At 42.0% G+C, this 15,356-nt stretch overlaps 1 protein-coding gene across 1 annotated transcript in view; it reads right to left on the minus strand.

The window, feature by feature from the left end:
* The window catches only part of EYS (eyes shut homolog (Drosophila)), a 1,343,277-nt gene that overhangs the window by 42,764 nt on the left and 1,285,157 nt on the right, over positions 1–15,356 (minus strand). The window contains 1 exon segment of the mRNA XM_021084496.1: positions 14,238–14,412. Coding sequence (XP_020940155.1) covers positions 14,238–14,412 — 175 coding nt within the window.

The following is a 15,356-nucleotide window of genomic DNA, read 5'->3' on the forward strand; positions in this document are numbered from 1 at the left end:
TTAATATTATCAAAATGACTATTCTACCTAAGGCAATCTACAGAGTCAATGCAATCCCTATCAAATTACCAAGGACATTTTTCACAGAACTCGAACAAAATATTTTAAAGTTTGTTTGGAAGCACAAAAGACCCAGAATAGCCAAAGACATCCTGGCAAAGAAAAATGGAGCTGGAGGAATCAAGCTCCCGGACTTCAGACTATATGACAAAGCTACAGTCATCAAAACTGTATGGTACTGGCACAAAGACAGGAATATAGATCAGTGAAACAAGATAGAAAGCCCAGAATTAAACCCACACACCTACAGCCAACTCATCTATGACAAAGGAGGCAAGAATACACAGTGGAGAAAGGACAGCTTGTTCAATGAGTGGTGCTGAGAAAACTGGACAGCCACATGGAAAAGAATGAAATGAGAACACTCCCTAACACCATACACAAAAATAAACTCCAAATGGATTAAAGACCTAGATATAAGACCAGACACTATCAAACTCCTAGAGGAAAACATAGGCCAAACACTCTCTGACAGAAACGACAGCAACATCTTCTCAGATCCACCTCTTAGAGTCATGAGAGTAAAAACAAAAATAAACAAATGGGACTTAATCAAACTTCAAAGTTTCTGCACAGCAAAGGAAACCTCAAACAAAATGAAAAGACAACCCACAGAATGGGAGAAAATCTTTGCAAGTGAATAGACTGGCAAGGGATTCATCTCCAAAATTGATAAACACCTCCTACTGCTCCATACCAAAAAACAAACAACCCCATCCAAAAATGGGCAGAAGATCTAAACAGACAGTTCTCCAAAGAAGACATACAGATGGCCAAGCAACATATGAAAAGACGTTCAATGTCATTCATTATTAGAGAGGTGCACATCAAAACCACTCTGAGGTACCACCTGACACCAGCCAGAATGGCCATCATCCAAACGTCTACAAACAATAAGTGCTGGAGAGGGTGTGTAGGAAAAGGAACCCTAGTACACTGTTGGTTGGATTGTAGATTGGTGCCACCACTGTGGAAAGCAGTATATAGACAGATTCCTCCGAAAACTAAACATAGAACTACCATTTGGTCCAGCAAGCCCACTCCTGGGCATCTATCCAGAGAAAACCACGACTCTCAAAGGCACATGTACTCCGATGTTCATTGCAGCACTATTTGCAATAGCCAAGACATGGGAACAACCTAAATGTCCATTGACAGAGGAGTGGATCCAGAAGAGGTGGTACATATACACAATGGAATATTACTCAGCCATCAAAAAGAACGAAATACCGGCAGTTTTAGCAACATGGATGGACCTAGAAATTATCATGCTAAGTGAAGTCAGCCATACAATGAGACACCAACATCCAATGCTTTCACTGACCTGTGGAATCTGAGAAAAGCACAGACTGAACTTCTTTGCAGAACAGATGCTGACTCACAGACATTGAAAAACTTAATGTTCTCTGGAGGAGACTGTTTGGGGGGTGGGGGGATGTGCCTGGGCTGTGGGATTGGAATCCTGTGAAATCAGATTGTTATGATCTTTATCCAACAACAGATGTGGTAAATTCATTTGAGTAATAAAGAAAATGAAAAAAAAAAATGTTATGACTGACCCACTGGTTCAGTCAGTTCAACCACTGTGTAGTTTTCTATCAGCTTTTTACTACATAGTTTAAGTCACCATTATTTTCTTGGTGGCTACAAAATGGTGATGTTTCTCACTTCTATGATTTATTTTGCACTATTAGCTCAGATCTGTTAAAGACTACTTCTCATCAATAATCTGGCTAGTTAATATTATTCAATATTTCTTACCTATTGTTTCACAGTGAATTATCCCAGAGCTTAAAGGCTTAAAGCAATAATAAACATTTATTATCATTACAGACTCATAATTAGTCATTGTTTTCAGGCTTTGTAGCCTGCAATCTCATCCTCTACGACTACTCTGGGAACTATCTAAAATACACTGATTTTTTTTGTTTGTTTATTTGTATTTTTAGGGCTGCACCCACAGCACATGGAGGTTCCCAGACTAGGGGTCTAACTGAAACTGTAGCTGCTGGCCTGCAATGCAGCCACAGCAATGAGGGATCCGAGCTATGTCTGTGACCTACACCACAGCTCATGGCAATGCTGGATCATTTAACCCGCTGAGTAAGGCTAGGGATTGAACCTGTGTCCTCACGGATGCTAGCCAGATTCATTTCCTCTGAGCCATGACAGGAACTCCATGTCTGACTATTATTAAACTGTTCAGTGCATAGGATTATGTAACCCTTAAGTTTAATAATTTAAGGAAGGCAGAAGTGAAAATGACTTTTGACCTAACTTTGGAAGTCATAAACTCTCATTTCCAGGATATCCTATTATTTGCACAGGTCTGCCCTATTCTGTGTGGGAGGAGACTGCAGGAGGATGGGTCTACTGGGAGGTAAGAATCAACATGGACTGATGGGAATCTGGTTACCCTTCTCTGCAATACAGTCTTTATAGGAAAGGAAGGTTGACCACTTTATCTTTAATATCAGAATAAATGACTGGTGCACTAGCAACCCCTATGCGGGGCAAGTTTCTTTTCCTCTCCTGGTGGGGGTGGGTGGGTAGAGTATCTTAATGACTGCGTATATTTACATATTGACACGTTTCAATCCATCATAGACATTATTCTGCATGGTTTTGTAATTGTCCCCTCTTGGGTCAGTGGGAGTCTCCTGCAGCTGGCTCCTGTCTTATTTTCAAATGGCCCTGGTGGTCTCTGATTAATCTCTTGCTTTTCAGGCACAAAAAGACACCCAGGCTCATAGCATACATTTTACCCTCGATGTTCAGTTCTCCAAGAACTCTGGATTTATTTTAGGGGAAAATGGCACTTGGCGATGACCATTTTGATACTAGAGCTATTCACTGTCTTTAGTGGACATAGGTAGGAAATAAAATTTTTCAAAAGAGAAAGGTTGTCATGAATGTATATGTTATTTCTAGTTCAAATTAAAGATGAAAAAAATTTGCTTCTTTCATTTTATGTCTATAGCTCATTTGTGCTGAAAATTTTGGTTCCTAATGATATTAACATTATGACTAATTTTTTTATATCATCCAACCATCCACCCATCTATCCATCTAGCTACTAGAATCTTGCTATCTAGTTATTTTGTATCTATAGTTCTAAAATAACAATACCAGTGCTACCATAAATATCAAGACCATACTATACAATTTAAGATATCTTTATGGTTCTATCTGTCCTTAGGATATAATTCACTGTGCAGCCAAAATACTTTCAAAAAATCGAATGAATTAAATCTTCTCTACTTGGTTATATCACCAACTTGGAATCCCTAGAAAATGGAGACTACATTGCTGTGGCTGTGGCGTAGGCTGGCAGCTGTAGCTCCAATTGGACCCTTAGCCTGGGAACCTCCAAGTGCTGTGGGTGAGGCCCTGAAAAGACCAAAAAAAAAAAAAAAAAAAAAAGGAAAAGTGAGACTAAAAGCAATTCCAAGGAAATAAGGAATACTCTGCCAAGTAAGCAAGAGAGAAAAGCAAGGTGGTGAGTTACCAAGCTGACTGCACAGAGAAAGTTGCTTCATAAGGGGAGTGTTTTTCCTGAGGCTGAATACAGTTAATTTGCATACAAGGAAAAAAGTATAGCAGGAATAAGTGGGTCACGATATACCTTGAACAACAGATTCGAGGATTTACATTGTGTTACTTTGGCAATGAAAGACCAACAGACATTTTGAGCAGGAAAGTGATGGGAGTGAAGAGGCCTCCGGGAGGAAACCACCTGAATTAGAGTAAGGACAGGTTAAGCAACAGGACACTAGTTGGCAAATAAACCCATAGATGAGCAGGGAAGGGCTAGAAAACAGAATTAAGCATTGTTGGTTGAAATGTATAGAAGTAAGGAATTCCTTTTTTTTTTTTTTTGTCACACCACAGCATTTGAAGTTCCTCGGCCAGGGACTGAACACGAGCCACAGTTATAACCAGAGCCATAGAAGTGACCATGCTTGATCCTTAATCCACTGAGCCCAATCATAGAGTCCCTCAAACTCCAGAAGCAAGGAATTCTTAATTTGGAGAGCTTGGGGGACTCTTTGATTGGGTTCTAGGGAGTGAGTAAACATCTAAAATGCTATGTAAATTTTTGTGTCCTAAATATAATTATTGCTCAGGGGAAAGGATTTTTAGCTTTCATCTGATTGTTTTTTTTTTGGCCGCACCCTCAGCATATGGAAGTTCTTAGGCCAGGGATTGAATTCAAGCCACAGCAGCTTCAACTTACGCCACAGCTGTGGCAACACCGGATCCTTAACCCACTGCACCACAATAGGAAGGCCCTTTCTTCTGATTCTTAAAGGCATTTATGAGCCAATAAATAATTGGGAAACCCAGCTTCAGTGAGATTTTGTGTTCACTGATCAGTGTATGTTGTTATTATGCCCTGTTTTTGAACTTAGTATAATACTAATTTCTGATGATTTCACATTTTATGTCCACATTCTCTGAACTCCTGTGATACTTGTAAACAGCTCTTAACAGGACACCGCCTCAGCTGGACACCCCTTTCCTGTCACTTTAGCAAAGCTAATACTGTAACTAACTTTGAAGCCATGACTTACTTGTCTCTGGCTCAAGCATAGCTTTCACGTCTTTTAATCACACAATACCCTGCCTAACTTGTCGGTATTTTCTGTAGATCAAAGAAGCAGAGGAGTTCACATTGTGGCTTAGCGGAAACGAATCTGACTAGGAACCATGAGGTTACAGGTTCGATCCCTGGCCTCGCTCAGTGGGTTAGGGATTTGGTGTTGCCATGAGCTGTGGTGTAGATCGCAATGTGGCTCGGATCCTGCGTTGCTATGGCTGTGGTGTAGGCTGGCAGCTACAGCTACAATTTGACCCCTAGCCTGGGAACTGCCATATGCTGTGGGTGTGGCCCTAAAAAGACAAAACGAAACAAAAAAACATACTGTGCTGCCCATTTCTACATCTTGCTTGTTTTTTTTTTGTTTGTTTTTTTTTTTTAAGATTTACTTTCCCTACACTGTGCTTTTCTTGAAGGAACACATTTGCATAAGGCCCTCAGGTGTAGTCAGGATACTTTTGAAGGTTAAGCAAAGTGCAAATTAAAAGAAGTAAAATCTGCTTAAGAACACATTGTACCAGGGAGTTCTCTGGTGGCACAGTGAGTTAAAGATCAATCGTTGTCACTGCTTTGACTCTGGTTGTTGCTGTGCCTCGAGTTTGATCCCTGGTGGGGAATTTCTTCAAGCCATGGGCACAGCCACCCTCCCCACCCCGCCCCCCGCAAACATACAAAAACACATTGTACCAAGCACATGTACATACGGGTAAATTACAACTAAACAAACTTGTTTCTTCCCCCAAACCGTGGCTACTGACTAACAACAGAAATAGTTTCCTATTTTTCTGTTGTATCTGAGGCCATCTCAGGAACATAAAGGCCTTCTGCGAACTCAGCTTTATAATCCTCCTTTCCCTGGAAAAATTGCATTTGAATGCAGCTGGGTCTGTGTGCTGATGTACTTGGAACAGGAAAGCAGGGCTATGGGCAGTTTGCTGGAGGCCATGCACAGTTTCGGCCTCATCAAGCCCTACCCCTCATTATACACCTTGGGTACTAAACAATGTCTCCCATCCACAGCTGGGAGGGATGGAGATACAGGGGAGTTCTTTTCAAAAAGTTTTATACTGTTAAGCAGTGCATTTATTAAGACATTTTGACCACCTTTCAGATTTAGCTTTTTTTTTTTTTTTTTTCATTTTCTAGGGCCGCACCCATGGCATATGTAGGTTCCCAGGCTAGGGGTTGAATCTGAGCTGTAGCTGCCTATCTATACCAGAGCCACAGCAACTTGGGATCTGAGCCGCGTCAGCGATCTACACCGTAGCTCATGGCAATGCCGGCTCTTTAACTCAGTGAGCAAGGCCAGGGATTGAATCTGTAACCTCATAGTTCCTAGTCGGATTCGTTAACCACTGAGCCACTACGGGAACTCCCAGATTTAGCTTTTAAAATTGATTCCAAACACTGTAAAATGTATGCTTCTGGGTTGGGACTTGCCCCCTAAGCATTTTAAAAAATATTTTATCATGTATGTTATTTTTCAGGAAAAGATTGAACTTTAGTTTTGAGCTGTCTATAATGGTACCTGAAATTTGGTTTAATATTACTGTGCTTCCAGTGAAAAAGGATGGAGTCATATAAAATTAAGAGCCTGGGACTAGAACCAGGATAGAGAAAAACAAAAAAATCGTACCTATTTCCTTGAAAAAGAGGATCCTTTTTTTTTGGTCTTTTTTTAGGGCTGCACCTGAGGCATATGGAGGGTCCCAGGCCAGTGGTCGAGTTGGAGCTACAACCTTTGGGCTACACCACAGCCACAGCAACTCAGGATCTGAGCCTCATCTGCAATCTACACCACAGCTCACAACAACGCTGGATCCTTAACCCACTGAGTGAGGCCAGGGATCAAACCTGTGTCCTCGTGGATACTAGTCAGATATGTTAACTGCTGAGCCATCATGGGATCTCCAAAAAGAAGATTCTTATTGAGATTAGAACAGAACTACAAAAACCGTCAAAAAGAATAAAATTCTCCTTAAACTTCTGCCGTTACTGGAGCTGAATATCCATGAGTGGGAAGATGAAAATTTTTAAATAGCTCTATTGAGGTACTGTTTACATATCATACAATTCACCTCTTTTAAGTTCAGGGAGTCATAATTTTTTTTTTTTTTTTTGGCTTTTTTAGGACTGTACCCTCGGTATATGGAAGTTCCCAGGCTAGGGGTTGAATTGGAGCCGCAGCTGCTGGCCTAAACCATAGCTGCTGCAGCTCAAGATCCAAGCTGCATCTGCGACCTACACCACAGCTCATGGCCATGCCAGATCCTTAACCCACTGAACAAGGCTAGGGAATCAAACCTGTGTCCTCATGGATACTAGTTGGGTTCATTACGGCTGAGTCACAACGGGAACTCCTGGAGCCATAATTTTAAGGTCATTATGTTAGGGATCATTGACTGACACTGCCCAGCTTGGCCAGGCATGATAACAACCCCTTGCAGGAGTTCTCACAACAGCAGGCCCTGATAAGGAACACGGTGCTGCCCTGAAGACTTAACTGGGAGGATTTGGGAGGGGCTGATAGGAGGGAGGAGACAACCAACCTCCCAGGCTCCTTGGCTCCAGACACCATCTGGGCTGAGAGGTACATGTGCCACCAAGAAGCACCCTGGGCCAGACCAAGTAAGGCCCCAGCAAGACAACTGGCCAGAGACAACCTGGAAACGAACCCTATTCACATAAAACCTGAGTCTCTGAGCCACGTGGCAGAGCAGTTCTCCTGGGTTCCGTTACCCTGCAGCTCTCTGCCTTTCCAATAAAGCCCTTTGCTTTGTCAACATGTGTGTCTCCTTGGACAATTCATTTCTGAGCCCACTCTCTGGCCCCTGGTGGGGGTCCCAATTTCTGCAACAATTACACAATAGTCACAAGAGCTATTTCTGACTCTATGGTAATGCTTCACAGTAGTTAATATATATTGTCAATATTTTGTTGTTCTATCAAGAGTACCCTAAATAGTGTCACAATTTTGATGAGAAAGACTTTAGAATCCTATTAGGAAACTTGCCAGTGGTATCACTCCTGTTGTCCTTTTTTTTTTTTTTTGGTATTTTTTTTTGCCTTTTCTAGGGCTGCACCCGTGGCATATGGAGGTTCCCAGGCTAGGGGTCTAATTGGAGCTGTAGCCACCGGCCTACACCAGAGCCACAGCAAAGAGGGATCTGAGCCAAGTCTGAGACCTACACCACAGCTCATGGCAACGCCGGCTCCTTAACCCACTGAGCAAGGCCAGAGATTGAACCCTCAACTTCATGGTTCCTAGTCAGATTAGTTAATCACTGAGCCATGAAGGGAACTCCCCTGTTGTCCATTATTACTCAAGTCTACTTGTTATTCAGATCCAGACTTTCCTATTAGACTTCCATCCACACAGAAATTCATGAAATTTCTAGGGTATGTGTTATAAGGCAAGGTGCTTCTGTTACAACAGCTGCCCAGCAGCCCTGCGCCGCAGCGTATCAGCTCTATCGACAGCCCTGTGGCTGTAGGGTACCAGCTCCAGCAGCTCTGTGTCTGCAGTGTATCAGCTCTTTTACCTGGCAAGAAACCCACCAAGCACTTGGAGAGTTGGAGAACTCAGGTTTATTACGCCGTCGGGCTCAGAGGAGATCGCTCTCCGGAGTCTGAGCCCTGAAGAAGGGTTTCACAAGGCTTTTATGGGCTATCTCTTCTGGGTCCATGCTTGGCAGACTGGAGTGAGGTCAAGCAAGGTAGTAGATGCAGAAGCAAGCTTACAGAAGCAGATGTGTAGAGGAGGGGTGGTTAGGGGCAGTTGGCTGGACTTTGCTTAGTCATGATGGCCGGGGTCTCTCCTTTCTACCTTTGTATAGGGACATTTTCTCCTACACTTCCAACTTTGAGAAAATACAAAATGACATTTGAAGACATAAATTTAACACTGCTTTTTAAATGGGAGAATTTTAAGAATAAATGGGAGTTACTATTGTGGCTCAGCAGGTTAAGAACCCAACATAGTGTCTGTGAGGATGTGGTTTTGATCCCTGGCCTCGATCAGTGGGTTAAGGATCCAGCATTGCCTCAAGTAGCAGTGTAGGTTGAAGATGTGGCTTGGATCAGGTGTTGCTGTGGCTGTGGCATAGGTTGGCAACTGCAGCTCCAATTTAACCCTTACCCTGGGAACTTCCATATGCTATACATGTGACACTAAGAAGAAAAAAAAAAAAGGATTAAGAATAAATGAACAGATTACACCCAGCAGAGAAAGAGTTACTTAACACTTTGGGTACCTATCTAAACTGGTACCTGCTTTTATTTTTATTTTTAACTTTTTTTTGTCTTTTTGCTATTTCTTTGGGCCGCACCCACGGCATATGGAGGTTCCCAGGCTAGGGGTCAAATTGGAGCTGTAGCCACCGGCCTACGCCAGAGCCACAGCAACTCGGGATCCGAGCCGCATCTGCAACCTACACCACAGCTCACGGCAACGCCGGATCGTCAACCCACTGAGCAAGGGCAGGGAACGAACCCGCAACCTCATGGTTCCTAGTCGGATTCACTAACCACTGCGCCACGACGTGAACTCCACTGGTACCTGCTTTTAAAAACATCCCTTACTATTTCGGTTCTACAGGGAATCTTGACCCAAAGACTGAAGGTTTTGGGTCCTGCTGGACTCCTTACGAGATTCTCAGACATCATCTTGTTTCGTTCATAATCTCTGGAGCCTAGTATGCCATCCATGAAATTGGGGCCAGAATGTTTGCCCTGACTAATTCAGAGAGTTTTAAGCAGGAACAGTGGAAATACTGTAAGTAAAAAATGTTTTATTAGCCACAAAGTGCTAGATAGTTGTAAGGTATTACTTTTATTATCACAATCAATATTTTCTTATGGGAGGGGGAGGGAGTGGGAGGGATCGGGAACTTGGGCCTATCAGACACAACTTAGAATAGATGTACAAGGAGATTCTGCTGAATAGTATTGAGAACTTTGTCTAGATACTCATGTTGCAACAGAAGAAAGGGTGGGGGAAAAAATGTAATTGTAATGTATACAAGTAAGGATAACTTGATCCCCTTGCTGTACAGTGGGAAAATAAATAAATAAATAAATAAAGAAGAAAAGAAAAGAGAAAAAAGAAAAAAAAAAAGAATATTTTCTTTACTAATCAAAATATTCTGCAAATAGTTCTTAAAACTGAGTCCCCCTAAAACCAGTTTCCTCTGCCAACTTTATGGCTAACCTCTCTATTCAAAATGTTATTCCCTTTCTTGTCCAACCCTATCCCCCTCAAGATTGAGGAATATCAAAGAAAAGGGGGTTAAACCAAGCAGGACTCAGAGAAAGGGGGTCCTTTCTGTGTCCCTCATTTCTGGTTTGTAGGAAAAAGGCTTTCAGCCTCTTGGACCTTCTGAGTTTCAAAGGGCAGATTTAAACAGTTGCTAATTAGAGGAGTGAGGAAATGCAGAAAGAAACAATAGTGCAGGAGGGGGCAGGGTCAATGGGTTAAGGATCTGGTGTTGCTTTGAGCTGTGGTGTAGGTGGAAGATGCAGCTTGGATCCTGCGTTGCTGTGGCTGTGGCATAGGTGGGCAGCAGAAGCTTGGATTTGACCCATAGCCTGGGAATCTCCATATGCTACAAGAGCGGCCCTAAAAAGCAAAGCAAAACAAAACAAAAAACAAAACAAAACAACAACAAAAAAGGGTTGTCAGTTTAACCTTGGGTTCAGTCAGGAAAAAAAATCCCCCAAAACCATCAGGGAGTTTTGGCTTTTTGAGCACAAGGCACCTGTTCTCTTGGCTTGGCTCTGTAATAAACTTTTCTATGCTCCAAACTTTGACGTTTTGGTTTGTTTGGCCTCTCTGTGAATCAAGCACAGGGAACTTGCATTTCACAACACATCTACACTTGGCATCACGTATTCCAAGATAAACACAAGTGGCTCTTTTTTTTTTTTTTTTTTTTGCTATTTCTTGGGCCTCTCCTGCGGCATATGGAGGTTCTCAGGCTAGGGGTCGAATTGGAGCGCCAGCCACCAGCCTACACCACAGCCACAGCAACTCGGGATCCGAGCCGCATCTGCAAAACTCACGGCAACACCAAATTGTTAACCCACTGAGCAAGGGCAGGGACCGAACCCGCAACCTCATGGTTCCTAGTCGGATTCGTTAACCACTGCGCCACCCACGACGGGAACTTCACAAGTGGCTCTTAAATGAACACACGTGGGACCTTTGTTCCACATAGATAATGAGTAGGAATGAATAGCCTACCAGTACCTTCAACTTGATGCACTTTCTTCTTGTCACTTCTCATTCTTAATTATTCCATTTTTTACTATTAGCAGTTTATTTATTATCACATAAAAATATCAAAAAAACCACTTTATAAGTCACCTGAAGAATGACCAGATTTCTTTCGATAAAATGAGGTAAATTTGTACTTCTAAATAATTAGGTTTAGTTGTGGGACAAAGTAAAATGCATAAGTTGTAAAGTGAGTCAAAGGTTTTATTAAAGATTATAAAGACGTAAAGTTAAACTCATAATGGTAGGGTTAATGCCAAAAAATATTGTTCTGTGATGGTGGCATCTCAAGCCTCAGAGTTTGTCCTTACACCAGGAATTTGGTCAAATTACACATTTTTTTCCCTGAAAAATTTCCATAAAATTCAGCTGATACTTTTAACATATTATTAGGCACATTAGGTGTCCAGGACATCCCAGAATATAGCAAGCCTTTTTCTTTTTTTTTTTTGTCCACAGCCACAGCATGTGGAAGTTCCCAGGGCCAGGGATTGAACCTGTGTTGCAGCAGTGACAACACCAAATCCTTAAATTGCTGAGCCACCAAGAAACTCCCTAGTAAGTCTTTTCATACTCAGGGTTTGGATTAATTTAGACTTGACTCTCCACAAACCCTCCTTCCACAATCTCATATTCAATATTCACAAAACACCATGAATATTTCTCTGCAATATCCGCTATATTAACTTTTTCTTTCCTTTTCTATGGCTATTTCTTAAAACTAGACCCTTTATAGTGTGCTTGGATTTCCAAAACTGTCTCTTAATAGCCGCCGCCCACCCCCCATCCCAACACACCTATTCTGTGAAGGGCTGTTAAGATAACTTGCAAATACGTTTTTACCATGGCTCCTTCCTTCTGCGGGACTGTCTGCATCTCCTTCTTGATGTAAATCAAATCTTTACCTTTCATGTACATTTCTCATCCTTCTAAACTTCCTGTGTTCCACTTCTCATAGCCAATCAATAGAATATCCTGTTTAATCAATTTGGCTTCATTATTGAGATCATAGTGTCATCTTGCTTGTCCTTTTATTTGTACTTTTGGAATGAAGAGTTCTTCTACTGTTTCATTAAAAAAATTTTTTTTGGGGGGGGCTGTGCCTGCAGCATGCAGAAGTTTCTGGGCCAGGGATTGAATCTGCTCCGCAGCAGAGACTGGAGCCACAGCAGTGATAATGCCGGATCCTTAACCCACTGAGCCACCACGGAACTCCTTCACTGATTCATTAATTGAATAAATACTTAATGAATATTTAGGCACTCTGAGGCATGAAGGATACAATGGTAATGTGAGAGATGAGGCCCATTGTCAGGGAAAAACTATAACCAATACATAAACAATAAATAAGCAAAAGAGGAGAATGCTATATTATGGAGAAAGTAAAATACATAATGTGATAGAGAATGATCAGAGGGAGGGACATTTGGGTGGATCTAAGGGCATCCCTTTCTGGGGAGGTGAGCCAATGACAAGAAGGAGGCAGGCAAATGGAGGCTGATGACCAGACCACGTTGGGCTTTACAGCTCACGGGGAAGGGTTTAGATATTATTCTACATGTTCTAATTCCCCGTGAGCTGAGAATTCCTTGGAAAGTTTTTGAAAAGAAATCAGAAGATCTGGATTTCCTGCTGTGGTGCAATGGGATCAGCGGTGCCTGAGGTGCACCAGGTCACAGGTTTGATCCCTGGCCCTGGCACAGGGGGCTTAAAGATGGGGTTGCAACTGCGGCTTGGATCTGTTCCCTGGCCAGGCAATCCATATGCTGCAGGGCAGCTGAAAGAGAAAGAAAACAAAAGAGAAGGAAAGAAAGAAGGGAGAAAGGAAGGAAAGAAAGAAAGAAAGAGAGAGAGAAAGAAAGAAAAAGAGGGAGGGAGGGAAGAAGGAAGGAAGAAAGTAAGGAAGGAAGGAAGAAAGAAAGAAAAAAAAAGAGAGAAAGAAATGAAGGAAGGAAGAAAGAAATCCAAAGTTTTAATAACCACTTCCTCCATTCCCCACCTCTCTGTGTTTTCTCACCAGCCCAATGGGCAGTGATGAGCAGTTCTTTGAACTTTGCTTTTGATGGCTTTCTAGTGAGGAGGTAGACGGGAGTGGTTCAGGGCTGTTAAGATTTGGTGCTTCGGAGCTCCCATTGTGGCTTAGCAGTTACGAACCTGACTAGCATCCATAAGGATGTGGGTTCAATCCCTGGCCTCACTCAGTGGGTTAAGGATCCAGCATTGCCGTTAGCTGTGGTGTAGGTCATAGACATGGTTCGGATCCTGCATTGCTGTGGCTGTGGTGTAGGCTGGCAGCTGCAGCTCCTATTCGACCCCTAGCCTGGGAACTTCCATATGCCACAGGGTGCAGCCCTAAAAAGAAAGCAAAAATAAATAAATAAATAAATAGATAGATAAAAGACTCCGTGCTTGCTCACCCCTGTCTTCCAGAGGAGTCTCTGACCCTCACTTCCCCAGCTGCCTTGCAGGGAGCCAGTGTCAGTAGTATATCAAACCTACCGATGTGTCCTGTGGGAAAATTCTGACAAATCACTTTCTAGCCGGGTCATGCATGTATGAGACATAAGAGATTTATGAGTAGCTAGAGTGTAAGAAATTGAAAGACAGAGAGCCTCTTTCCTCTGTTTTTGGGGTATTCCCAGAGCCTGCGTACTACTTATCTATAAAGGACATGTTCAATGAAGTACTTTATTTATAAGACAATATTCCTTTGTTCTTTTTTTCCCACTCAACAGGTTCACATTTTGTTTCATGTTAAAGTAGTTCAGAAATCAAATTGTGCAGCTTTGCTGGGGTCCACCTAGACAGGGATTTTTTTTTTTTTTTTGACTGCACCCATGGCATGTGGAAGTTCCTGGGCCAGTGATCGAACCTGAGTCATGACAGTGACCGAGACACCACAGTGATCATGTCAGATCCTTAACTGGATGAGTCACCAGGAAACTCTGAGAGGATCCTTTCTAAAAGAGCCCAAAGCCAAATATAAAAGCAGATCACAAAAGTAAGTCCTTGTAAACCCTTGCATGGTAAACATTTCTGCCAACACTCTCAATGCCATAAATTTAGATAGTTTATTTTTCAAGGTGCATGAAATGTTATGTAGTGATTAATTTCTATTATTTAAAAGGAGGCCAATCCTTTCTAGTTGCCTTTATCTGGCCCCTAGTCACCCAGCAAGTCCACTTAAAAACATTTTAAATAAGGGTATCAGTTTGTGTTCTTGTTTGTAGGGATGGAAGACCAGTTAGAATGCAAACAACCTGCTACTTTCTTTCCTAATAACATCACACGTGTCACACTTACTAAACAGTCGACCCGCTCTCCATGCACGTGCCACCATTGTCACATTTCATCAAGTGACAAGGAGAGGTCTCACACTGGCCGACACTGCGCCCAGCATTTGGGTGGCCCTCAGGAGTTCCCAGGCTTCTGAAACGGCCGTTCTTCTTAGTGCGAACTTGAATAGTAAAAATGCAACCTTGGAAAGAGAAACAAATATTTTGTTTTAAAAAATGGGAAAAAATAGATAAAAACAAGAAGACAGTATTTTCCTTTTTTCCTTTTTTTTTTTGGTCTTTTTGCCTTCTTCTGGGGCCACTCCCGCGGCATATGGAGGTTCCCAGGCTAGGGGTCTAATTGGAGCCATAGTCGCCAGCCTATGCCAGAGCCACAGCAACACCAGATCCGAGCCGAGTCTACAACCTACACCACAGCTCAAAGCAAAGCCGGATCCTTAACCCACGGCAAGGCCGGGGATTGAACCTGCAACCTCATGGTTCCTAGTCGGATTCGTTAACCACTGAGCCACGACGGGAACTCCAGTATTTTTCATTTTTAAAGTAACTTTTTCAACATAAAGTAATCTATTAATTTAAAGAAAAAAAAAAAACCAACACAGAGAAGCACAGAGGAAAGTAAAAAACACAATATCACCATGCCAGAGAAAACAATAATTAACATTTTGATATATAATATATATATATACACACTCAGAGTATTTTTCTATGCTTAGCTGTATTTTCTTTTAAATAAAAGTAGAATCCTGCATTAAACTATATAATACATATATTATACTGAAAATTAGTATAGCAGTAATTCTTTTCTCATAGCATTAATTATTTTTAAATAATGGCATATCATATCTTAGATCACAATATACTTAACCTTCAATTACTGAACAATTGACTCATTTCTATTTTTTTATTAAAAATAATCCTATACTAAATATCATTATGTGTGCATTTGATAATTATTTTCTTAGTATAAATTTCCAGAAGTAAAACTACGAAGGGGGAGTTCTGCTGTGGCTCAGTGGAAACGAATCTGCCTAGCATCCATGAGAGATCCTTAACCACTCGTGGCCTCGCCAGTGGGTTAAGGATCCAGTGTTGCCATGAGTGGTGGTGTAGGTTGAAGATGTGG

This window comes from Sus scrofa, chromosome 1 (assembly GCF_000003025.6).
Source record: "Sus scrofa isolate TJ Tabasco breed Duroc chromosome 1, Sscrofa11.1, whole genome shotgun sequence".
In the NCBI taxonomy this organism is placed as follows: Eukaryota; Metazoa; Chordata; class Mammalia; order Artiodactyla; family Suidae; genus Sus; species Sus scrofa.